The sequence below is a fragment of the Fukomys damarensis genome, unplaced genomic scaffold (assembly GCF_012274545.1).
Source record: "Fukomys damarensis isolate Sample0158 unplaced genomic scaffold, DMR_v1.0_HiC HiC_scaffold_24, whole genome shotgun sequence".
In the NCBI taxonomy this organism is placed as follows: Eukaryota; Metazoa; Chordata; class Mammalia; order Rodentia; family Bathyergidae; genus Fukomys; species Fukomys damarensis.
In genome coordinates this window covers 57756098-57783857 of record NW_022900936.1, presented here as the reverse complement: position 1 = coordinate 57783857, position 27760 = coordinate 57756098, and the positions used below count along the sequence as shown (strand labels likewise).

The following is a 27760-nucleotide window of genomic DNA, read 5'->3' as shown; positions in this document are numbered from 1 at the left end:
CCTGTCTTGCAAGTGCAAGGTCCTGAGTTTGATCCCTGGTACCAATAAGAAAAAAAAAAAAGAAAAATGAAGAAGAAAAAGATTAGAAACAAGGTTGCAGGATAGACAAAGATTATCCAAGATTCAGAAAATTATTATAGGAGGCACAAGGAAAGGAAAGGAGAGAGAGAAAAAAAAAGAACAAAACCAAATCAAACCCTAAAAACAACATTTATATGCACACTCAAAATCAAGCAATCAAAAAAAAAAAGAAGAAGAGGAAGAGGAAGAATAAGCCTTAAACGTGTAGGAAAAAAAGAAAAAAATTTTTATTGCAGGCCTGGGGTTACCTTCTGGGGTCTACAGTTTTGTAGCAATGTCCAGTGCAAGGCATGACTCTGCTTTTGCTTGTAGACAAGGGAGGCAGTCAGAGTCGAGATCCATGCTGGATAATCCCAGCAAGCTGGTATTAAGATTAGTGAGCCTGAGGTGCTGGTTCTGTGACTTTCAAATCCACAGAAATTCGTGTTGATTTTTATCTCTGCTTCTGTAGGTGGGGCCTGAATCATTTAGCTTAGACCTCTTTCTCTTTTGCTGGCCTGACCCCAGTTCCTTGACTGTGGACATCTGTAGTTTTCCCTCACCCATTCTTTGTGTGAGTTTAACACTGGGAAGCCTGAGATGAAGCCAACCCATGGCTGCTCTGAGTTCCAGGTTCAGTTGGTCCTTTCCTAAACTGGTGTCTAAGTACTCTCTCCAGGGTCTGTGGTAATGGATTAGACTAGAGTCACTCACCAGCTGATGTAGTGCGCCAAACCCACTGCTCTGTACCACTAGTGTGTTTTTCCATGGAGGCCTCTGGAGTCACCCACTTTTGCTGTGTCTCTGTAGATTCTATCTTCCTTTCTCTCACCTTGTGCCAGGAGCCAGGGAGAAAGTGTAGATTTCCCCTTCTTTTTTCTTCATTGTGGTCTATCTCTTCAATTTCTCTATAGGGTACAAATTTCCCTTCCATTTCTTCTTGGGTCCCAGGGATCCACCTTTCTTCTTTTTCCCTCCAAATTGTTATTTTCCAGTGTCTGGACTCTAAATCTTGGAGATTGTGATTTTTTGTTTCTTACTGCTTTGGCATTTTCCCACAAATCGATTTGTTGCATTTGAGAAATTGCACTTTTATTATTTTTCATTGAAAAGTATTCCAAGTCTCATGAAGATAACTTACATGTTATCTTCTGATTTGAGTTAGTTAAGAGATATAACGTATCCCTGGAGTGAGTGTTTGCAGGGACTTCCTACTGAAGAAGTCCAGATGCACTTTTCAGTAGAAACAAGGTCATTTGTATGCCTAAATTCCAGACAGGGAAGCTGGCTAGAAGTGTGAAAAATGATGCATAGCAAACTACAGGGCTTTTTGTTTGTTTGGTTGTTTTTTTGAGACAGAGCCTTGCTACATAGTTCAGGCTGAACTTGCTTTCACTGTGTATCCCAGACAAGTGAGATAGGCTCTCACTAAGTTGCCCAGGTTGGTCTTGAACTTGCAATCCTCCTACCTCAGCATTCTGTGTAGCTGAGATTACTGATATGCACCACCCTGTGCAGCTTGCTGGTGGGTTCTTTAAATTTGGTCATCATTAAAATCCCTAATAGTACTCAGTGGTGCCACCCCTGCCTTGCAAGAACAAGGTCCTGAGCTCAATCCCCAGTACCCCCCAAAAAATCCCTAATACATACTTCCAAGTATAATAGAATAATGACCTAACAGTAATTCAGTATTATTTATTCCTGTTTTTTATAATTTGAATTTAACTATTATAGGTGATATTATATGTGAATATATATGAGATATAGTCTATATAAAATATATGATGTATAATTATAGATAATATTTAAAATGCTAATGAAGGTATTGCCTTTTATAACATTAAAGACATAAAAGCACTACATTCTTAGAAATCTTAGAAATCTTATTTACTTATTATAGTTGTCTTTTGTAGATACTGTTTGATAAAGGCTTCTTAGAGATTTCTTTACCTGAAATTTCTTTGGCGAGGGAAAATGGGGTACTTTGGCACAAAGTATAAAATTTAATAAATGGATTTTTCCCTCTATTTAGTGGAAAGGCATAGAAAGAAGAAAATCAATGCTGGGATAAACAGAATAGGAGAGCTGATTCCTTGTTCCCCTGCTTTGAAGCAGGTAAGAATTCCCTCATATTTTCATTCAGGACTTGTGAATAGATAATTTCCTGAATTGTTTTGGTGCTTAGAATAATTATTTTTCCTGCTACATATGGGAAATTTACAAGTTAATAATTGCCTCATTTTTCATTTGCTTCAGTTTTTATATACCTAACTTTAATTTTTCCATATTCCAATAGTCTCTTAGTACTATTTTTCACATGACATGTTATTTCTAGACCTTCCTCAATTATGTTTTTTCTTGAACCACTGTTAGTGCCTGATGATGGTTATATATGGGCCAGTCTCTTTACTCTTTAAAAATTCATACCTAGAATTTTCCAGAGGTCTCCTTTAATTTATTCTCCATACCCTGTTAATCAACTCCAGATATTACTTAAAAATCTTAGCTTAATTCATGATAATTTTCTCTAATGAGCAGTTTATTTTTCTGATGAGGAAGTGTGTTCACTGAAAACAAAGCAAAAATGAACACAATGTAAAAATTTTTAAAAATTGACACTACCAAATCATGGCCACTGATGAAATGCTGCATCTCTCTCCAGACATTTATAAGTACGTGCACATATACAGAATGTCTAGTGTTGTGTACACTTGCTTTGCCACTGTCCTCAGTGGAATATAATTGACTTTTGTGTATAGACACCTTTCCGAATATGCTTGCCTTTAAAAAAAATAATCAATAGTATTCTTTTTTTTTTTTTTGGTTTTTTGAGGCAGGGTCTCACTATGTAGTTGAGACTGACCTGGAACTCACTATGTAGCCCAGACTGGTCTCAAACTCACAGTGATCCCCCTGCCTCAGACTCCTGAGGGCTGGGATTACAAGCGTGCGCCACCAAGACCGGCCAAAAAAAAAAAAATCAATAGTATTCTGTTACAATGTGATATTGTAATTTGCAGTAGCCTTTTCATTAATTTTAATTAGATAACATATGCAAAATTAATATATGCACATAGTAAACAGCACTAAAAAGCTTAAACAACAAACATTAATCTTCTACCTGCTTCCCAATCCTAATATAGCTCCTTAGAGGCATCTGTTTTCACCTATTGCTTCTAATATTTACTTTCATATTTCTAAATAAAATATTAATATCACTATATCTTACTTTTTCCAGTTTAGATACTGTCAAAATCCTATTGTAGCCGGGCATGGTGGCACACACCTGTAATCCCAGCACTTGGGAGGCTGAGGCAGGAGGATCGCTGTGAGTTCGAGACCAGCCTGGGCTACATAGTGAGTTCCAGGGCAGTCTCAACTACATAGTGAGACCCTGTCTCAAAAAACCAAAAAAAAAAAAAAAAAATCCTATTGTGTTTAGCCTGCCTTCTCCTTCCCTGATCCTCCCAATATAATTCCATCACAATTTTGTTTAAATTTTTTTTAGTGTGTACTTGTGGTGCCTAATAGTTACATTCATTTTGAAGAATTGATACATAAAGTTTTTGATCACTTTTGATCCCTTTACCCTGATATTTGGTTTTTGTTTTAGGAAGACTATGTAAATATTGTTTTTGGTTATGCTACATTTCATTTCATATGCAAAAATTTTGGTGTTTTGGAGTTAATAATTGGCTCATTAAAAGGAGCCAACCATCCTCACTGGAGGAAAGAGAGCCTCTTTAATAAATGATGTTGGAAAAACTGGATTTCAACTTGCCAAAGATTAAAACTAGATTCCTATCTTTTACCATGCACTAAACTAAATCAAAGTGGATTAAAGATCTAAAATATTAAAAAAAAAACTTTAAACTTACTGGAAGGTAAGTTAGGTAGAACTCTTGAAGATATTGGCATAGGAAAAGACTTTATGAACAAATCCTCAGTAGCACGGGAACTAGCACAAAGAATCAACAAGTGGGATCTCATCTTATTAAAAAGCTTCTGCACTGCAAGAGAAACCACCAGCAGAGCTAAGAGACAGCCTATGACGTGGGAAAATTTTTACCGGCTATTCCTCAGAAAAAGGACTACTATCTAAAATATATAAAGAACTCAAAAGAATCAGACCCCCCCAAAATATAAAGACCTGATTTAAAAATGAGCATCTGAAATGAACAGAAATTTCTCAGACAAAGAAGTAAAAGCAGCAAGTAAATATTTGAAAAAATGTTCCACATCACTGGTCATTTGAGAGATGCAGATGAAAACAACACCAAGATTCCACCTCACCCCAGAAAGAATGGCTGCTATCATGAAATCAACCAATAACAAATGATGGTGGAGTTGTGGGGAGAAAGGAACCCTTCTCCATTGTTGGTGAGAGTGCAGACTGGTGCAACCACTGTGGAAATCAGTATGGAAATGCCTCAAACAACTAGAATTAGAAATCCCATTTGACCCAGCTATCCCTCTGCTGGGTATCTTCCCAAAAGAATTAAAAGAATCATACTACAGTGATATATGCTCACCCATCTTTATAGCGTCACAGTCTGTAATGGCTAAAACTTGTTAGCAGTCCAATTGCCCATCAACTGGAGACTGGATAAAGAAGATATGGTTTTATTTATAAAATGGAATATTGCTCAGCCATAAAGAATGAGAAACTAAAGACATTTATAGCTAAGTGGATGCACATTGCTGCCATACTCTTAAGTGGAATAAATAGGACACACATGTGTAAATACCAAATAGTTTCTCTGGTGTGAAAAACTAAAAGTGTAAATAAGGATCAAAATATATAATTGATATTGTGAAATAGGAAGAAAATGTTTAAAGTGGGAGGGATGGGGAAAGGAAAGAAGAAAAAAATGAGAAAAAGAAAAACATGGAAACAATTTTGTAAATAGGCAAGGGTAGAGAAAAAGGAGAGCAGGGAAATAGGGAAAAAAATAAGAACCAAGTTACATCATGTAAAGGTACAAGATCCTAATGATGAATGTAACTGAATTTTATACCTAAAATGTACCAATAAACTTAATGAAAAAATAATTGGCTTATAGTTTTTCACTTGCTTAATTTTCTATATGCCTATCTTTAATTCCACATTTCCAACATGCTCATAGTATAGTTCTCTAGGTGGTCAAATGTACTAATTTCTGCTTTCCTTTTTTTTTCCCTTTGAGGCTTACTTTTAGACCCTTCTGTCTTCTTTGATTAGGCTCAATCAGTTATTTCTTCTAACTATCCTGTTTGTAATCATGTTTTTAAGCTCTAAGGATATTTTTCTTTTTCTTTCTTTTTTTTTGTTTTTGTTTTTTGAGACAGGCTTTCACTGTGTAGTTTCGACTGGCCTTGAACTCAGTATGTAGCACAAGCTGGATTTGAAATTATGGGGATCCTCCTGCAAGTGCTGGAATTACACTTATGTGCAAACCACCTCTTTCTTTCTTTCTTTCTTTCTTCCTTCCTTCCTTCCTTCTTTCTTTTTTTTTCTTTCCTCTAGTTTTTTGGAGAAAGGATCTTACTATGTAGCATAGGCTAGCCTTGAACTCTTGACATTCCTGCCTCCTTCTTCTAAGTGCTGGGATTATGGGCAGGTGCCATCACACCCAAATCCTAGAGTCCTTTTTCTTATTCTGTCTATTCCTTTTCATACCACTTGTTTCATAATATATATTTTTATGGATTCAGTAGTATCTCATCTCTGATGTTATATAGGTTTTATTCTTAAAATCTTCAACTTTCTATGTTTTTCTTGTGACTCCTTTTTTTTTTGTCTTTTGTTTGGATATTTTGTCTTTCTTTTCAGAGATTTTCCTTAAATGTGCAATGATATGTCAGGTTTTTTTGGTTTTTTGTTTTATACTGGAGAATGAGGAATTAACCTGATCAAATGGGCTTGTCTTTTGGCCTTAACTTTGCATGACCAGGTAGTTTCATTGCCATTTTTATTGTGGTGGTGGTGGTGGTGGTGAAACTAAAAAATATCAGTATATTTTTTTTCTTTTGGGAGGGCTAGTTATGAATTTTAAAAATTTATTTTTATTCATGTGAACAGTACATCATAAATACACTAATTATGGAGAGTTAGTACACATATATTCAAGAAAGAATCTACCAAGATCTTACCTGGGAGTAAAAATGGTCGAGAGGGAATATCAACTTATTTGCTAGTAACCTGTGACCTAAGCCAGGCTCAAGAATCTTCATACGTTAGTAGGCCGAGTTTTTTGTTGTTGTTGTTGTTGTTGTTGTTTTTACCCTTTTTTCACTTAGGAGCCTCTTGTCCTCTTTTGTGTCAAGTATCTCTGAGGTTGAAATTTTTTTATTTAAATTTCACAGAAAATAAACTTGTTTCCTATGGCTGAGGCAGAAAAGGGAAGTCATCCAGCTGTACAGGATATGTGTATGGAGACGTGGTTCCTATTTATTACCGCTTTATTAAGAGTCTTTCAGTGAGTCTCTTCAGTTTTAACCCCTGTACCCACTCTCCCTTCCGTAGTAGCTCATGCTTCTCAGTCCTGAAATATCCTAGGAGTTTGGATGGCCAACACAGTTTGCTTCTCAACATCATCTTCCTTAGTCAACATCATCTTCCTTAGCAAGGACTTACAGCTTCATTTCCTTTCCCTGGCAGGATGGATGTAGACTTCTGTAAAAGTATTCTGGTTTGTTTTTGTTTTTCCACATCATAATGTATAGTAGCTGCTTAGTAAATATTGGAGGCTCACCAGTAAAATTTTATTTTCATGCTCTTGGCATTCATTCCTCTAAATTTTTCTGAAGACAGGAAGCCATAACCATTTTACTTCTTTGGTGTCCTAGATTGTGCACAGGAAGTCAGTATTTGGCTTCCAGAAGCAGAGTAGTTGTAAAGTTTTTCTTTGCTGTTGCTACACATTCTAGCTCCTGTCTGCAGGAGAGAGACGAGTGGCTCGGTATTATCAGATTCTTTCAAAGCATTGAATTACAGTGATTCCTGTATGAAAAAAGATATACATAAAGTACTGGAGTTATTTAATAATATACATGATGAAGTAGAAGTTGACTATTCATTGTCACATGTTTAATAGTAAAAGACAAAACCAGAAACAGCTATTAAATAGCTCAATTGTTTATCAGTAATAGTTTGGTAAGTAAATAAATACAGCCATTCAAAACAATAAGATAGACTTCTATATACTTCATGAAAGCTTTAAATTTAAAAAAAAAGTATAACATGCTATTTATAGTGTCCTCTACCTGGGTTTTTGAAAAAGATATATATAGGTATATATCAGCCACAATATTTCTGGAAGGATATACAAATAACCTTAGGGTGTTGCCTGGGAACAGGATCTGGAGATTTAAAGCACAAAGAAATGTTACCTTTTGGTACATAATCCTTCATATTATTTACTTTTTTGCCATATTATAATTTCAGTTTTTAAAATGGTCTATTAAGAATAAAGGAATGCCTTGACATAAAATCAATCTTTTTGAAGAAGCTTAGAAATGGAATATACTGGGCATGTCACCAAAACTCAATTAAGTGACATTTCTTTCTCAACTTTTATAAGATAATTTATGGTTTTGGTCAACAAAGTACAGGATAACACTGAAATGTGAAATCTTTACATGATCTTGAAGGCCTCCTCTGGCCCCTTCTCTTACCACTCTTTCTGTTATCCCTCTCTCTAGCCATCCTGCTCACCTCCTCATACTGCCAGGTCCAGCCCTGACTGAAGGCCTTTGCCTTCTGATCTTGCTATCTCCACCTTCTTCCTCTAGATGTAAGCAGTCTGTGACCATTTTTCTTCCTTTAGGTCTCTAGATCTCTTCCTAGAGATCTCTATACTGAAACATTCTAGTAGTGTGTCCTAGTTCAGGCCATTAGAGCCAAACACTAGAGCCAAATGAGAGAGTTAAACAGCAAAAATTTATTTCTCACAATCCTGGGTGTCTAAAAAGTCCTGGATCAAGACTGGATTCCTGGTTGTCCTCACCTGCTGGAGAGTGAGATTATTTGTCTCTGTCTCATCTGAAAAGCCACTAATCCTGTTTGTGAGGACTACACCCTCGTGACAGTTTGACCTCTTAATGGTCCCAACTCTCCTTACATTGGGGATTATGATTTCAGCATACAAATTTGGTGAGGGACACAAATAGTCCAGAGTACAGAGTAAGCTCCACCTTCACTCTAACTCCCTTTTTACCCTGGCTTAATTTCTTTGTGCTAGTTCTTGTGCACTAATGAAAAGATTTTATACACACACACACATACACACACACACACAGAATTATTTTACATAGACAGGTGTATTTATATTCTTCAAGGATCTGTGCTTGGTCTGATTTACTACTGAATCCTAGTGCCTCAAGCAGAGCCTCACACAGTAAATGTGCAATAGGTATTTAGTAAATGGAACGTGAACAGTAAAAGCTTTTGAATATGGTGTGTAGTTTGAACTTTGAAAAGTTACATATCACAAGTATGTGATAAACCCAAAGCTTTTAAGTTTCTTTTGGCAAGTTCCTACCCTTCAATGAAACTTTTTTTGTTTTTTGGTACTGGGGATTGAACTCAGGACCTTGTGCTTGTGAGGCAGGCAGCGGAACCACTGAGCTAAATCCAGAGCCTTCAATGAAACTTTTAAATGATTTTCTTTTGGCAGAGCAAGAATATGATCCTGGACCAAGCCTTTAAATATATAACAGAATTGAAAAGGCAAAATGATGAACTCCTGTTGAATGGGGGAAACAATGAGCAAGGTAAAGAAATTTTGAGATTCATACTTTTTATTATTTGTTAAGTGTGTAGGCCTTGTGTAACAGTGCAACTTATTTTAGGATATAGTAAATTTTCCCCAAAAATGACCTTAGTAAGGTCCTACAGTCAAAGGATCTGGGAGAATAGTATTACAAATAAAATCATTGTAGTTTAACTGTTTTCTGCCCTCTGAGAGCAACTACATTCATATTTTGACTTTGAACACTTTTGTACTTCATGTTTGCCTAACTCATGATACTGATAATACTAAATCTCTTATTTCAGTTGGATCTTGCAGCTAGGAAAAGGCTGTAAGAGGATGTAGGGAGAGTAGTCAGTATATTTAAAAATGAGATAGATCTGTACCTACCAATAACGCAAAAGGCCAAAAAATGTTTATTTCATAATTGTTCACAGTGATCTGATGATGTGTACATCAGAGCACAAAATTATTTATTTATTTATTTATCTATTTATTTATTTATTTTTGTGCTGGGGATTGAACTTGGGTCCTTGCACTTGTGAGTCAGGCTGTGGAACCACTGAGCTAAATCCTGGGCCCAGAGAAGCTTTTTTTCCCATTTTTTTGGTACTGGGGACTGAACATAGGACCTTGCACTTGTGAGTCAGGCACAGTGCCAGCCTGTGATTATTTAATATTTGATTTGTAGGTAGAGGTGGCTTTTATTTAATGCTGTTAAATGAGTTCTGTTTTTCTACTAGCATTGTAGAGACACTGAAAAGAAAAATATTCCAGGCAAGTATAAAGCTGAGGATGGTAGAGCAGTTTGAATTGTCCTTTATGTATGGCTCTGACAAGAGCCCAGAGAGAGTTTCTTATGACAACCCAGGAAGCCACCTTAAAAGGAGAGAAACAAGGCAGAACTCACTAAGGTAAGGACAGAGCTGGGCTGTGTTTATTGTAATAGGTGGGAAGGATACTTGAAAGCATATCTAGGTGGTCAGCATTCAGAATTCACTGATTCCTTTAGTTAAATAACAACTTACCCTTCTCTAGGGAGCTGTGTTTTAAGGCACAGACCATTAGATATGAGCTGCCAGATAGATATAAGAATATGTGTTTGGTAGCTATTTTGAGACACCCCACAAAGGAGATGGCAAGGTCAGTTTTCGAATGAAGGATCCTTTGAGTTCAAAGCACAGAGACCAAGGCAGTCAAGTTACTTAGGGAAAATGGGAGGTATTGCAAAAGTACCAGGTGTGGGACTTAGGAACAACTGAGTTGCTAGTCCAGGGGTTGGTGATAGCACCTGAAGCAGCTTAAGTTTGGCTACATTGTCATCTCTGTCATGATTATTGTGTCTCTGCTTCTTTTCGTGTATCTTGCTATGTCCTCTTTTTGTGTCCTAGTGGCTTCTTCCTCATTTTCCACATGATGGTCCTGCAGGGTCAGAGTAGTGGCCTTGGAATCAGGACCACCTGTGCTTGAGTCTCAGCTTCATTTTTGCACTAAGTAACCTTTGGCCAGTTATTTAACCTCTCTATGCCTCAAGTTTCCCTGTCTTCAAGTACAGATAATTATAGTATTTACATGGCTGATTTTAGGCAAATCATATAAATACTCTGAGCCCATTTCTTGCATTTGAAGATGATGATAATAATAGCTCCCATCTTGTGGGTCTTATGAAGATTGAAAGAGCTATTACATAGCTAAAACTCGGAAACAACCTAAATGCCATCAAACTGAATAAAGAAGATGTGGTTTTTCTAGAAAAATGAAGTATTACTCAGCCATAAAGAATGAGAAACTAGAGACACTTATAGCTAAATGGGTACACACTGAGGCTATACTCTTTAAGTGAAACAAATAGGACACACTTGAGTAAATACCAAATAGCTTCTGTGGTGTGAAAAACTACAAGTGTAAATAAGGTTCAAATGGTATAATTGAGAGTGTGAGACAGGAAGAAAATGGCTAAAGGGGAAGTGGGAAGGGTAGGGGAAAGGAAATAAGGGAAAAGAAAAAATTTGAAAAAGGGAAAAAATGGAAACAAAATCTTTGTAAATAGGGAAGGGTGAAGGGGGTGAAGGGAGGGCAGGGGAATGGGGCAAAAACAAGAACCAGGACATATCATGTAAAGGTACAAGATCCCAATGATAAATGTGACTGTATTGTTTGCTTTAAATGTACCAGTAAACTTACTGGGAAAAAAAAAACACAAAAGCTATTGCAGGTAAAGCATTTAGACGAATGCCTAGCACACAGTAAATACCTGATAAATGTTAGCTGTTATCATTAACATTAATTGAGACAATGATTGAGAAGCACCAATAAGTAAATGTTTAGTGAGAGTAAAGATTATTATTTTGTGGTTGATGATGAATGACCTTTAATTTTAATATCCCTGGCACACTCATATCTTCCGTCTCTTTATTTAAAAATCTGAGACAAATGATGTGCTGGTCTCAGCTCATCCTTGTTGAAATGGAGCTTTCATTTCAGGCTACTTCACAGGCCATTAGCCTTGAGGATTGGCTGCCTTTGATGGGGTAGGGATGAGAAATCCTACCATTTTGGCCGGGCAGGTGAGGATGTAAGGGGTCACAGAGCATAAATTTCATTCGCCAAAGATGCCCCTGTGGTAAGACTGTGGGTTAAGCTATGTCCCTTAGAAAGGAGAGGACTGTGGCAGACCTTCAGTGCTCAGCAGTATGTCTGCCTTGGCCCTAACAAGAAAAATTGCGGAACCCATTGCTAATGCTCTCTTTGGTGCTCCACCAACTTAACAGCTGACACATTCTCATTCCTTTCCTTCTGCATTGTTTCGAAAGGTAAAATAGAAACTAAAGCCATTTATGAGATAGTCTTTTATCACCACAAGTCATGTTAGCTGTTTCAGCAGTTAAGTGGCATTAGAGGCATATTTAGTGTTATTTTCCTAGTACGTTACCATGATGTCACTTAGTATGTCTTTACTTGCTTCACCTGTGTAGCTGCACTATCACAAATGTTTGGATTGGGAATTTTGAGATTTCTACATTGTAAATGATTTCCTAGTGGTTGGCTTTTAAAGATATATACATTTAAAAGGATGAGCCAGGCGTGGTGGCGCGCTCCTATAATCCCAGCATTTGGGAGGCTGAGGCAGGAATATTGCTGTGAGTTCGAGAGGAGCCTGGGCTACATAGTGAGTTCCAGGTCAGTCTAAACTACATAGTGAGACCCTGTCTCAAAAATCTAAAAAAAAAAAGGTATGAGATAGATATTTGAAATAACATTCTAAAAAGAAAAAAAACTTGTATTAGCAAAGTTCTGAAGATTCTCAATTGAAGTGTCTAGAAAGCTAGAATTAAAATTCAGTAGTTTAGGACATAGCTCCTTTTCAAGTTATACTGACACATATCTGTGCTTTTAACTTTTTGTTTTTAATATCATAGCTGAAGAAATTAAAAAGCTACGGAAACAACTGGAAGAAATCCAAAAAGAAAATGGCCGATATATTGAATTACTGAAAGCAAATGACATATGCTTATATGATGACCCCACAATCCACTGGAAAGGAAATCTTAAAAACTCAAAGGTATCTGTTGTTATTCCAAGTGATCAGGTTCAGAAAAATATCATTGTTTATTCCAATGGGAGTCAGCCTGGTGGAAATAGCCAAGGAACAGCTGTTCAGGGGATAACCTTTAACGTTGGTCATAATTTACAAAAGCAAACTGCCAATGTGGTGCCAGTACAGAGAACTTGCAATCTTCTGACTCCTGTGTCTGTTTCTGGAATTTACCCCTCTGAAAAGAAGCCATGGCATCAGACCACAGTTTCTGCATTGGCTGCCAATCAGCCTGTTCCTCTTTGTCTTCCTGCTGCCATTTCTGCTCAAAATATTCTTGAGCTTTCCACCTCTGAAAGTGAATCAAGTGTGTTTGGTGCCACTGGTGGTTCACTGATTGCTGTATCAGTTGGTCCTGAACCTCTTCAGCATCCTTCTTCACACATATATCCGAATGATCAGAATTCTTCTGAAAATAACCATGGGTTAGACAGCACCAAAATATTAAAGAAGACAGCCCCTTGTGTCACAAGTGTCCCCCCCAGCTCCTCAGTAACTACCACTAAAGTACACCATGGAACCAAGTCCTGCTTGAACCTCCAGAACTGCAGAGGTGATTTTCAAAACACCTTTATTGTTTCAGTTACCACCACAATCTGCTCCCAGCCTCCCAGATCTATAGGAGATTCTTCTCCTCTGAGTGTTAGCAAGTGCACAGACTCAACAAATACAACCACAGTGGTGGCACCTTCTGCCCCTTCAGTAGGGAAGATCACCACTCCAGTAAGCATTCTTTCCACAAATCCTTTGGACAGTAATTGGGCCCTTTCTTGTTCTTTGCCTTCTTCAAGTGCTAGTGCTTCGGATTTGAAAAACATTAACAGCCTTACCCGAATTTCTTCAGCTGGAAACACACAGACAACATGGACTACTTTGCAACTGGCAGGAAACACTATTCAGCCCTTAAGCCAGACACCATCTTCCACAGTGACTCCAGTATTGAGTGAGTCTAGTACTAGCCCCACCACACGTAACCACAGTAGACCTGTGGCTACAGGCATCAATTTAAATAATTCCCTTCCAGCAGATGGACAGCCAGTTGAGCAAGTAGTTGTTACCTTGCCTTCTTGTCCACCTTTACCTATGCAGCCACTGATTTCCCAGTCACAAGTTAAATCTCAACCTCCAAAAAATATCCTTCCATTGAATTCAGCAATGCAGGTTATTCAGATGGCTCAGTCAGTTGGGTCAGCTGTTAATGCAGCTTCAGCTAGTCAAAATGTTATCATTCTTCAGCCACCCAGCACTACCCCCTGCCCAACAGTGATGAGGGCAGAGGTTCCCAACCAAACAGTAGGTCAACAGATAGTCATCATACAGGCAGCTAATCAGAATCCATTGCCACTCCTTTCTGCTCCACCTTCTGGTTCTGTTCGACTCCCTGTCAATGGAGCCAGTGCTATAATAGGTTCTAATAATTCAGTGCAAAATGTTTCCACCCCACAGACTTTTGGAGGAAAGCATCTTGTCCACATATTACCTAGACCTTCATCTTTATCAACATCTAATTCAACACAGACTTTTTCTGTTACCATGTCAAACCAACAACAGCCTCAAACCATTTCTTTAAATGGACAGCTCTTTACTTTGCAGCCTGTGATGTCTTCATCAGGAACTACAAATCAAACCCCTATGCAAATTATTCAACCCACCACCAGCGAAGATCCAAATACCAATGTTGCCCTGAATACATTTGGTGCTTTGGCCAGCCTCAATCAAAGCATATCACAGATGGCTGGGCAAAGCTGTGTACAGCTATCTGTTAACCAGCCTGCCAATCCTCAAACTGCTGTGAGTAGTCAAAGCACCTCAGCTAACTGTGTTTCATTAACAAGTATAGCACCTTCGACAACAACAGATAGTTCTGCCACAATAACCAGTACTTATAATCTTGTGACTACTTCTTCAGTAAACACTGTTGCTTGTTTGCCACCAACCACGAAGTCAAAAAGGTTGAATAAGAAGCCAGGTGCCAAGAAACACTTAGCAGCTGGCAAACCAGCATGTCCCCTGACTCCAGTCAGAGAAGTAGGCAAGTTAGATGGCCCCAGAACTGAAGGCTCAGCAGAGTCACCATGTAATGATGGACTGCTGGAAAGCCTCCCTATTGTCTTACCATCTGTCACTGTATCCGAGACAAATATTAGTGTTTCTGCTTCACATTCTTTGGATATTCTAAATTCTGAATCAGTAATTCCTGAATCTATACCCAAATCTAAGTCAGCAGAAGTGTCACCCCACCAAGAATCTGTAGCAAGTGAACATTCTGTAGCAGCTCCAGAAAAATCCAAAGATTCTATGTCCATTTTGCAACAAGAGACATCTCAGGATAAACCACCAACTAGTTTAGCATTGTCAGATGCTACCAAACCCTGCACTTCAGCCAGTGTGTTAATTCTATCTCCAAGTGAGCCCCAGGTTTTGGCTTCTCAGGTTTCTGGTTTGTCATCCAGCACAAGCACTACAAGTAGTGACTGTGTTTCTGAGGTAGAAATTGTTGCAGAACCTTGCAGGGTTGAGCAAGATTCATCAGATACAATTCAAGCTGCAGGTCTCTTAAAGGGGCAAGGTTTAACTACACTGCTGTCTGATCTTGCTAAAGAAAAAGACCCGCAGAAATCATCTCTTTCAGTCCAAATTGACCATCCTGACTTTTCTTCAGAAAATTCTAAAGTAGTCAATTCAAGTGTGGATTTACATCCCAAGCAGGAACTATTACTGATGAACAATGAAGACAGAGATCCACCACAGCAGCATTCTTGCCTTCCTGATCAGGAGGTTATGAATGGTTCTCTTCTTACCAGGCAGGCTGATTCTCCTATGTCAACCAGCTCTGGCAGTAGTCGTAGCTTCTCAGTTGCATCCATGCTTCCTGAAACAACTAGAGAAGATGTGACCAGCAGTACAACTAATACATGTGACAGCTGTACCTTTGTGGAACAAACTGATATAGTAGCTCTTGCAGCAAGAGCTATTTTTGACCAGGAGAACAGTGAGAAGGGGAGAGCTGGCATCCAGGCTGATATAAGGGAGATTACATCAAAATCTTCTGAAGCATCATCCTTGGAGGGAGATCAGACTTTCAAATCACACCCTAAAGAGAATGGCACAGGACAGGCAGAAACAACACCAAATGAATTTAACTCTCAGGATTCAATTGAAGTAACAGTGGATAGGCCCCTGGAAAAACCAAGTTGTTCTGTAGGAATTAAAACATCAAATACCTCTTTGCAGGCTTCTACTTCCCAGCCACCAACCCTCACCAGTTTAAGTGTGAATAATCTTATCCACCAGAGCAGCATCACCCATCCTCTGGTCAGCTGTGCGGGTTTATCCCAAACTTCAGACCAAACAGCTGTTCCTACCACAGTGAATCTGACTGTTTCATCTAGCTCCTACAGCAGCCAGCCTCCTGGACCATCTCTGATGACTGAATATTCCCAAGAACAGCTAAATACTATGGCTAGTACCATACCAAACTCACAGATTCAAGAGCCCCTTTTAAAACCAAATCATGAAAACCGTAAAGATTCTGCCAAGCGTGCTGTCCAGGATGATCTTCTACTGTCATCTGCTAAACGTCAAAAGCATTGTCAGCCAGTCCCCCTCAGGCTTGAAAATATGACCCTGATGAGCCGAACTCCAGATGGCATTTCTGACCAAGCTCAAATGATGGTTAGTCAGATCCCTCCCAACTCTTCAAACTCAGTTGTGCCTGTTAGCAATCCAGCACATGGAGATGGCCTTACACGATTGTTTCCACCTGGTAACAACTTTGTGGCTCCTGCATTGCGACAAACTGAAGTTCAGTGTAGTTCTCAGCCTTCAGTTGCTGAGCAACAGCAAACTCAGGCAAGTCAACATCTGCAGGCCCTGCAGCAGCATGTTCCCCCTCAAGGGGTATCTCACCTTCACAGTAACCATCTCTACATTAAGCAGCAGCAACAACAGCAAGCAGGACAGTTAAGAGAGAGGCATCATTTGTATCAACTACAGCATCATGTACCTCACACAGAGAACGCTGTCCACTCTCAGCCCCATAATGTGCACCAACAGAGAACTCTACAGCAGGAAGTTCAGATGCAAAAAAAGAGGAATCTTGTTCAGGGCGCTCAGGGCTCTCAGCTTTCCCTACAACCAAAGCACCATGCAACTGACCAGTCCCGACCCAAGAGTGGTCAGCCACATCCCCACCATCAACAGATGCAGCAACAGATGCAGCAACACTTTGGAAGTTCCCAGCCAGAGAAAAGCTGTGAAAACCCTTCAACTAGCCGGAACCACCATAGCCACCCTCAGAACCACCTTAATCAAGATATTATGCACCAGCAGCAGGATGTTGGAAGCAGACCACAAGGTTCGGGGGTTTCTTCTGAACATGTATCTGGGCATAATCCAATGCAAAGGCTTTTGACATCAAGAGGTTTAGAGCAGCAGATGGTGTCCCAACCAAGTATTGTGACTAGATCTTCAGACATGACTTGTACTCCACATAGGACAGAGAGAAATCGAGTTTCAAGTTACTCCGCCGAGGCACTCATTGGAAAGACATCATCTAATTCAGAGCAGAGAATGGGTATATCTATTCAAGGTTCCAGAGTTTCAGATCAGCTTGAAATGAGAAGCTATCTTGATGTTCCCAGAAATAAGAGCTTGGCAATTCATAATATGCAGAGTCATGTAGACCATACTGTTGCCTCAGATATCCGCCTTTCTGATTGTCAGACATTTAAACCAAGTGGAGCTAGTCAACAGCCTCAGAGTAATTTTGAAGTACAATCTTCAAGAAATAATGAAATAGGTAATGCTGTGTCATCATTGAGGAGTATGCAGTCCCAGGCTTTTCGAATTAGTCAAAACACTGGGCCACCACCAATTGACCGTCAAAAGAGATTACCTTATCCACCAGTGCAGAGTATCCCAACAGGAAATGCTGTCCCACCAAGGGATAGTGAAAATACATGTCACCAAAGTTTTATGCAGAGCTTGCTTGCCCCACACCTTGGTGATCAGGTCATTGGGAGCCAGAGATCACTTTCGGAACATCAGAGGAATACACAATGTGGTCCATCCTCTGCAATTGAATATAATTGTCCCCCAACTCATGATAGTGTCCATATTAGAAGAGATAGTGAGAGTCAGAATCGAGAAAGTTGTGACATGTCTTTAGGTGCAATTAACACCAGGAACAGCACCTTGAATATCCCTTTTTCAAGTTCTTCTTCCTCAGGAGATATTCAGGGTCGAAACACAAGTCCCAATGTTTCTATACAGAAGTCTAATCCCATGAGGATTACTGACAGTCATGGGACCAAGGGCCACATGAACCCTCCTGTCACAACGAACATGCATGGGGTTGCGAGGCCAGCTCTGCCACACCTATCTGTGTCTCATGGAAATGCTGACCAAGGGCCTCCTGTACGTCAGGCTAATACTTCAGTTCCCCAGAGGTCAAGACCTGCCTTGCAAGACAGTGGTAGTTCCAAAATTCGTCAACCTGAAAGGAATCGTTCTGGAAACCAAAGACATAGTAATGTCTTTGATCCAAGTCTTCCCCACCTTCCTCTCTCTACTAGTGGCAGCATGATTCTTGGACGTCAACAACCTGCTACAGAGAAGAGAGGAAGTATTGTTCGCTTCATGCCTGATGGTCCACAAGTACCTAATGATAATTCAGGTCCTGACCAGCATTCATTATCACAAAATTTTGGTTTTCCTTTTATTCCTGAGGGCGGCATGAACCCACCAATAAATGCTAATACTTCTTTCATTCCACAGGTCACTCAGCCTAGTGCCACTCGAACTCCAGCCCTCATTCCTGTCGATCCCCAAAATACTCTGCCCTCCTTCTATCCCCCATATTCTCCTGCTCATCCCACACTGTCCAATGATATTTCAATCCCCTACTTTTCTAACCAAATGTTTTCAAATCCCACCACAGAGAAGGTAAACAGTGGAAGTTTAAATAACCGATTTGGATCCATTTTATCTCCTCCCAGACCTGTTGGCTTTGCTCAGCCAAGTTTCCCTCTTCTCCCTGACATGCCACCAATGCACATGACCAACTCTCACTTATCTAACTTTAATATGACATCCTTGTTTCCAGAAATAGCAACAGCTCTTCCTGATGGCTCAGCAATGTCACCTTTGCTTACAATAGCAAACTCTTCTGCCTCTGACTCTTCCAAGCAGTCCTCAAACAGACCTGCCCATAACATAAGCCATATTTTAGGGCATGATTGCAGTTCAGCTGTGTAAACAGATAAAGTAAATGTAATGGTATTGGGTGAGGTTACAAATGTACTCATGCATGCTCACATGCTTATCTGTACAGGAAGAGAGGGATTATTTGTGTGTATCTTTGTTTTTTTTTTTTTCTCTGTGTTTGTATAATCAATTTTCAGTTATCTTCTGAATGCTAGGGAGCCTATGTTGGAGACGATGCTGGATTGTCAAAAACATGATAACAAAGTTATCTCTTTCATTTTTAACCCCACAGTGTGCTTTTTTATCTTTGAAGTAGTTTTATATTTCCATGTTTGATTTGTAATTTTATAGTCTCTGAATACTAACCAGCTGGAGGTTAAGGGAGATCATCTTGGCATGTGCTGGGTAGAAGGAAGAGGCTGAGATCTGAAACTTGATTATTGATGATTTTTAAAATACTTGAGTTAGTTGAGTTGCTATCCCAAAATATGGAGAACTTTGATAAAACACAGTGATTCATAATGAGTTGCTGGTTGATGTCAGCATCTAAAGCAGTTTTTTACTCCATGGTTGTGTTGAATTGATGTCAAATTTAATGTCCTTGCTAGAGCAAGCATTTGGCAAATAAATGGATTGTTTAACGAGCTTTCATTCCCCAAGGTTGGTTTAGATAGAGACTTCTTTCTTAATTATAATTTTCATAAAATATCTGAATTCCATGAATTGTTCTTCAAAGTAGAGAATCATATCATCCTTGAATGTGCCAAGATTATTTAAAGCAAAAGTCTTCCTTGTATAATTAGCCTTAAAAATAGACCTGAAAGTACATAAATATTTTTCATTTTTGTACTTGCAGTTTGCATTAGGCCATAAGGATAAAAGTAGTTATACTGTAGAGTTTTTCATGAGTTTAATTAATGAGAGTATTTCACCAGTTGAGTTTTTTAGCGAGTTTTTTTGTTCTGTTTCTTTTTTTTTTTTTTTCCTGATGCTGGGAGTTGAATTTATGCTAGGCAAGCACTGTAGTGCTGGCCTATATCCCCAGCCCTCAATTGAGTTTGGTTTAGTATTCCTTCTTTTCCATCTGTAAATAATGTATTTAGAATCTACACATTTATTTGAGCCTTACTTTTAAAATATTTTTGAACAGAGTTTAAGCCCTCAGTATTTTCATTTACTGATATTTATATTTTAAATATGGCATTGTATATTGCATTATTACCCTTTGTAACAGAATTACAATAAGAAGATGAGTTTTTTGTTATTTTTCTTAAAGGTAATGTGAAATGGTGCTTCAAAAAAGTATATATGTCCTGTGGGTACGTGAATGTGTGAGAGTATTTATAAAAACATTTTAAAATATAAACTGGTCCCTACTAGTCCACAATGTATACATTTTTCAGAATGTTATATATGATAAATATATACAATTTCCTGTCAATTGAAAATAAATAAATTTGAAAAAAATAGTCCCACCATCTGAAAATTGGAAATTGAAAGCTGCTAAAAACAGAAAAACTTGATGTGGATGGAGTTTTTTAAAACTCCTTCTGAAGTTAATAATAAATTGAAAAACACCTTGAATTTTGAAAAACTTAAGAAAACAACTATTGTATATATACTCATTTTCTTAAACCTGTTGAACCTGACTTTTTATTGTTTTATTCTGCCAAACATGAGATGAGGTGGGAGAGATAAATATAAATTGTTCTGTCTACTGTGTTAAAAGAGTGAGCCCCGGGACCAACATGTTTTCCATCCTAGGGAAGCCTCCTATGGCCTGGTCAGAGCAGTTACCTTCAATGAATACCTCTTCTAAAGACTCGGTGAAAGGGTCACTTGTGCCTCTCTAACTGTTCTCACCAAACATTCCTATCTGCTTCTGCTGCCAACTAAAGCAGCCTCCATGGGGGCAAAAAAAAAAAGTGTAAACAAAAGAAAACCTATGTTGTCTCCCTTCAAAACAGTCTTGGAGAAGAACAGGACCAGTTCTTGAGTAAGTTACTTAAGGTGTGGAGAAACACAGCACTTAAAAACTTTCTACTGAGGATCAAAAGCAAGACTCTTGACTTGCTTTTTTAATTCTTTGAGTTCTAAGCTTTAATATTAAGATTTTAATTTGTACGTGAAAGGTCCAATCTACCAGTTTCGAGAAGGGGAGTTTCCTTTGAGTTTGGCTATTCGTTCTCCCTCTCTCTTCTCATTGTGTTTCTCTGTCTTTCACACACACCCACATATCACAGTGGCTGTTGAGTTCTGAAGAACTGGAGACTGTTAGATTTGGTTGGAGCTAAGGTATTGGCCAAGGAGAATATTAAAATTTTTTCTTTCTTTTTTTTTGAGACAGGGTCTGACTGTGTTGCCCAAGCTGGTCTCAAACTCTTGGGCTGATAATCGTCCTTCCTCGGCCTTCTGAGTAGCTAGAACTATAGGCATGCACCACCATGCCTTACTGAAAAGCTCAGTTTGCAGTACATAGGTATTTCTCTTGCATTGATTGCATTTTACTGCTTAGCTGTGTTCAGAGGTAGTATTTGCATTTTTTTAGAACTTGTATTCCAAGAATATAACACTTTGATATTGAATGAATCTCAGCAAGGCTTATTTGAGCACCTAAAGAAAGATGTGGCCATGTGCAAATAATTGGGCTTCTGCTTATGTGTAGCTCTACCTTATAGACATAATGCATATACATATGTTACAGATCATTTCATAAATGGGCTCAATGCTGAAAGTGTTCACACTATGGTACTCTGATTTGATTTAAAAGCATAAGCACTTACTGGCAGTATTAAGTATTTTTTAAAATTAGAGCTACATGATTTGGGGGGAAGGAAGTTGTTATTTACTACCTTGTAATATCTGGACACAATATTTGGTAAAGGAATGGCAGACAATCCAGTCAGTTTTGCTTATCATAAATTTAATATTTTTGGCTTGCTAACATGACTATATAAAGTTAAGTCATCCCCACAAATAATTTTGTAACTGAAACACACATGTGTCTGAGTCATAAGTGAGAGTCATTGATTAAATAATTTCTCTTGTAGCATTATTGATCACATAGAGTCAGTTACGGAAAGTGGCTGATTCCTTTCAACTTTAACAGGAAGCTCTAATGGAGTGCAAAATTTCAGATTTTTTTTCATACATTAACTTTGTCCATGAATTTGTTAAATATGTCAGTCATAGATGAAATAAACACATTTTGATTTTTGGAAATACAGGTTGCTTTGGCATGTCATATGTTTTATATCACCATAGGAAATTTATTTTTGTTTTTATTTGAAGAACTTTTAGGCTACCAGAGGTAGGTAGCATCCTTTTTCTAAGGGAGGCATGACATTTCCATAGTGATCATGATTTGTAAAATTTAACTGAACTGTGGAAATAGAATGTGTTTTGCAGCAATTTCCAGTCACATATCAGATTATGTTGAACCGCAGTGGAGATCAACTTCTTAAAATCAGCTTTCTTAAAGTACAGAATTATGTTATTTGTCGTGCTCTTCCTTCTAATATTAGACCTTTTATGGAGAGGCTAAAACTTACACTCAATAAATGTGGAAGTACATTTTAGTGGGAGTAAAGTTTAAAATCTTAAAAAAGGATAAAGACTTTCTAATACTCATTTTCTCAGCTTTATTCTTCCTTTGGTATATAGGTATTTAGGTTATTGTTATTTCTTCCATCTTCTCTGCATCAAGTAGGTGACAGGGAGCTTGGTCATTTCCTTAACAGAATAATTACTCCTTTGTCTTAAAACATTATTGCGCCTACCATCTGTTAGTGTGTGGTAATGAATCATACTCTCAAATCAGTGATTTCCCAATTTCTGGCTTTGGAACTTCTATGGCTTCAGGAGCAACAACATATTTGAAAAAAAAATAGTTCAAAATTTATCTAAAATATGTCTGTGTGCCATATGGCTCCTTTCCTTGGTTTGATGGACTTATTTTTTTCCCCTATGGTGCAATGAAGAAAGGGCAAAGATGGTGCCAAAATGAATGGCTTTGGGTTGATACCCTTAGGAGCCTGGAAGTCTTTGCAATTCTGTTATCTAGACACACGCTGCCTGTGCCTGGAGGTAGTGCTACCAGAGGCAATAATAATAGCCAATGGCTAGATACACTAGATTATACTGGAGTAATCACTGAGTTATGGTTTTGTAATACCGATATGCAATTAAAGGCAGAAGTTAGTTTTTTCTTGAGATGCCTTTTTGCTGAATGTTGCCATTTTTCCTTTCCCAAAGTTGTACAGAAAAGGGTCCTTCTTTTTGACTTCATTAGACTCTACATTCTACTCTTCCTGTGTTGGGATTCTACTAGAATGAATCCTAGAGAGTGTTTCTATTAGTCTGTGGAGGCTACCAAGTTTAGGTTGAGGCAGTCCAGATACTCTAGGGGTGGGTAGGGGGACATTGAGAACCTTGTTGGATGCAAACCTTCTAGTTCTGTCCCCATGTGTCTGTCCTGGTACTGCACTTTAACTGAAACTGTGCCACTAGTCCTTAGAACAGATGCTGGAGCATATCACTTGCCCACTCCTCTGTTATAGTAAAGGACCAACTGGGGTGGTAATGCTGTGTAATCAAACACCTCCTAGAAGACAGGTATAGTTGATGTTTCTCACTGTTGCCTTATCATTCTCTGAGCCATCTTTGAAGCTGATCTTGTTTTAAAAAAAGTAGCAAAACTTTTAAACACAAAGCTTGTATGTGGTGGTCATTCAGCATCTTTATTTATAGATTTGTATCAACTATCTACTATAATCTTTTTCTTGCACATGTATGTGGTCAGATCCTTCATAATCCTGAGTCAGTTTGAAAATGTTGGACATAATATCCAAATTGGTGTTTTTTGGGATGACTGCATAATCTGTCGTAGAGATTCTGTGAGATAGAAGATAACTTCATTTGTAATATAATACATTTTTTAAAAAGATGACCTTTAATTTTTTGAGTCCTTTGTATGTGCAGTGATACACTGTACTATATAGCATAGGAACTTAATATCCGATCCATTTAAAGCGTTTCTTCACTTTTCTGAGACCTCTCTGCCCTCCCACCCTGAAGTCTTAAAAAAACTTATTCATCTGTGCGGTCACTGAGATGCTGGACTTGACTATAGTGGTAAACTTTATGGGGAGTTGAACTGTTGATCTTCCAAGAAGAAAGGGACCAGACAGTGTTGCTTAAGATGCTGCAGTTGTGTTACTGTGAAGAAAAGATTTGCTTCCACTTTCAGCAGGTTATATATCTATATCTATATTTTCATTTTGGTAAAAAAAAAAAGGGTTGAAAAATCTGAGAGCATAATTACCTTCACAAATTATTCACAAGTACACTGGGTGAGAAGCTTACTGTAGGGTAGTCACTAAGAAAAAACTAATTTTACTGCTTCACCAGTATAATATTTGTATCTATTATCATGCCAGCAAGGTCTGCTGTGTACTGTCTCCTATTACTGTAAATCACCTGGTTTATAATTCTAATGAAAACTAATTTGTTTTATAATGGAATCCAGAAAAGATATGTATAATATGATCAGGATTGTCCTACAGTTGTAAATAAGAATAGGTCCTGTTTATTTTGACATCTTTTTACAAATGCATTGTATTAGGGTGTGAATATTCTGAACCATGCTCTTGTTTAAAGTTTTGAAATTTTTATTGTTAAATGTAACATTTTAATGGTTGTAATAATTAATTATTTGTATAGATATGAATATAGTATTTTATTTAAGAAAATAAACTTTGCAGTTTTTTGCATTGTGAATTGTATTTTTCCTGATCATTGTACATGCTACTTTAAACCTATTCGTGCATACTGAAGTATCATATTCAAGAAATTTTAAAATTTTGTCACATTCTGACAATCTGGTAACACATTTGCATAGTTTGTGTTCCTAATCACTTGACCTCAAATCACAATTATGATCAGAACTACCTAAAACCTTGGATTGCGAGTAACTTTTTCTGTAAGTATCCCATAAGATAAGCAAATATTTCTAATACTGAACATCATATGATCACAATTGAGCCAGTGGTTCTCTCTCTGTCTGTCTCTCTCTCTCTCTCTCTCTCTCTCTCCCTCTCTCTTTCTCTGTCTCTCGACTCCCAACAGGAAGAGCTTGTGGAGATCTCATCTGGAGAAAAAGGCAAAGGAATCCCTCACTTCAGTTGAAATTAGAGGGATGTGTAAAATATGGGAAACTGCAGAATTTTATAGAAAAATGCCATCTGTATAAGGCAGTAGCAATGCCTGAGATCTGTTTAATGACTGCAAAGTCACATTTCCATGAAATCCACAAAAGGTGGCAGAAGCAGTTTCCTTGTTAAAGTTAATGTGAAAAGAAAAAGATGGAGCTAATAGATAGTAATCTGTTAGTGAAAGTTATCCTACACAATAACCCTCCTCTTGTCTCCCTCACACCAGCCACAATAGTTTTCACAGGTAAGCACAAGTTAATTTATTTTTCTTTATATTTTGTACTTTTTATCCTTTTATATTATCTAACAGTATTTGATCATTTTTATGTGAATATTTTTGGATTGTAGAACAAATCATCTGAGTTTCCATTATTTCTTATGGGGGGAATTTGCTTTAATATATAAGTGCTTTAGATTACAAGCATGTTTTCAGAATAAATTATGTCCCAAACCAAAGTATTACTGTAAATTTTTAGACCAAACTGTACATTTCTGTACTCTTTATAAAAAGTGTAATAAGTTCACATCTAGAAGAGAATTTAGAGATTATTCAGATTAAACTTTCTTCTGTGTTTTATAGTACACTACACTAAAGCACAGGACTTTGAGATAAAAGATCTTTCACTGTAGCTACCCACATCAAATTAGTTAAAATTCATAACTTCTGAGGGGGAAACCAAGAGGCTACTTGAACAATGTAATATATAAAATTTAAATGGCTATAAATAAATTTATTTTGATATGGCCTATTGTTATGGTAAAAATAAAGTAAGCAAGTATAAATCCACAATTCATAATGATACTTAGGAAAGAATAGAGGATGATATGAAGGACGAAGAGTATGTTCCATTGAAGGCACTCAAGTGTTGATCTCATTTCTCCCTGGTCATTGATTTATAAATGCATGAAATATATACTATGATATTAAAAAGTTAAAATCCGAAATACAGTGGTCATTTATTCCCACATGCATTGCAGGAAATTAAAGTTCAAAATATTTTTCTTGTACTAGCTTCATAGGAGTTCAGATTAAAACAATATTTTGAAAACTACAGCACTCTGAGAAAAAGAAGAGGATATAAGAAAATGGAAAGACATCTTTTGCTCTTGGGTAGGAAAAATGAACATAGTGAAAATGGCCATACTTCCTAAACTGCTATACAGATTCAATGCAATCCCAATTGAAATTCCAATGGTATATTTCACACAACTAGAGAGAATAATCAAAAAATTGATTTGAAACAGAAGAGACCTAGAATAGCAAGAGCCATTCTAGGCAACAGCTGTGATGGGGTATCACAATCCCCAACTTGAAATTATACTACAAATTCACTGTGATAAAAACAGCATGGTACTGGCAAAGAAATAGACCTGAGGATCAGTGGAATAGATTAGAAGATACTGAAACAACTCCAGATGTACTCAGCTACCTCATCTTTGACAAAGGAGCCAACCATCCTCAGGTAGGAAAGATAGCCTCTTTAATAAATTGTGTTGGAAAAACTGAATTTCAACCTATGGAGACTAAAATTAGACTCCTATCTTTCACCTTGCACTAAACTAAAATCAAAGTAGATTAAAGTTCTAAATTTTAAAACAGAAACATTAAACTTTCTGGAAGATAGGTAGAACTTTTTTTCAAAACACTTTTTTTCCTCAGCATGGGAACTAGCACAAAGAATCAACTGGGATCTTCTTAAGCTTCTGCACTTTGAGAGTAACCACCTACAGAGCTAAGAGACAACCTACAATGTGGGAAAAAAAATTACTAGCTGTTCCTCAGACAAAGGTCTACTATCTAGAATCTATAAAGAATTTTAAAAATAAGACTTCTCAAATATAAAGACCCAATTTTAAAAAATGGGCATCTGAAATGACCAGACACTTCTCAGACAAATAAAAGCAGCAATAAATATATGAAAAACATTCAGCATCACTGGTCACTCGAGAGATGCAGATGAAAACAACACCAAGATTCCACCTCACCCCACAAAGAATGGGTGCTATCAAGAAATCAACCAGTAACAAATGCTGGTGGGGTTGTGGGGAGAAAGGAACCCTTTTCCATCATTGGTGGGAGTGCAGACCAGTGCAACCATTGTGGAAATCAATATGGAGATACCTCAGACAACTAGGATTAGAAGTCCCATTTGACCCAGCTATTCCTCTGCTGGGTATCCTCCCCAAAGAATTAAAAGAATCATACCACAGTGATATATGCTCACCGATGTTTATAGCAGCACAGTTTGTAACAGCTAAAACTTCTTAGCAGCCCAATTGCCCATCAATTGGAGACAAAGAAGATGTGGTTTTATTTATAAAATGGAGTATTACTCAGCTATAAAGAATGAGAAACTAAATCCAGAAATTAAACCAAGGACAGTATGACAACAAAAATAAAAATGAGAAAACACTTAAGCAAGACACAAGGACAGACTTCCAGTTCACCAATGGCAAACAGTAGGGCAAATGAGGATGAAAAGGCCAATAGTGAACCACCAGGACACACACCCTGAACTCAAAGCACAGGAAGTAACAAAACAGATCAATCAGGCTCTAGAAAAATTCAAAACAGAAATAATTTCCCAGATAACCATAGAGATAGTGAGCAAAATGGAAGTTGTGATTCGAGACTCTAGAGCAGAAACTGACAAAAAAATAGATGAGCTCAGGACCATGATAGAAGCCATGAAGGCCCAGCATAAGAAAGAAATGGAAAAAATAAATGCCCAACATAAGAAAGAAATGGAATCCATAAAACAGATTCAAACAGATATCCAGGAGATTAAACACTCAATTGAAAGTTTACACAACAGAATAAAAGAATGTGAAGATAGACTCTCAGATATAGAAGATAAGATTGCAGTCAGTGACCATGAAAAGAGAGATCTCTTAAAAACAGTAAGAGACCATGAGAAATCGATCCAACAACTCCTAGATGATGCAAAGAAGAA

At 37.7% G+C, this 27760-nt stretch overlaps 1 protein-coding gene across 1 annotated transcript in view; it reads left to right on the top strand.

The window, feature by feature from the left end:
- The window catches only part of Usf3 (upstream transcription factor family member 3), a 32263-nt gene extending 12683 nt beyond the window's left edge, over nucleotides 1–19580 (top strand). The window contains exons 4-6 of the mRNA XM_010630092.3: nucleotides 2093–2175; nucleotides 8718–8814; nucleotides 12212–19580. Coding sequence (XP_010628394.1) covers nucleotides 2093–2175; nucleotides 8718–8814; nucleotides 12212–18645 — 6614 coding nt within the window. The 3' untranslated portion in view covers nucleotides 18646–19580. The remainder of the gene's footprint in view (nucleotides 1–2092; nucleotides 2176–8717; nucleotides 8815–12211) is intronic.
- The last annotated feature ends 8180 nt before the right edge of the window (nucleotides 19581–27760 follow it).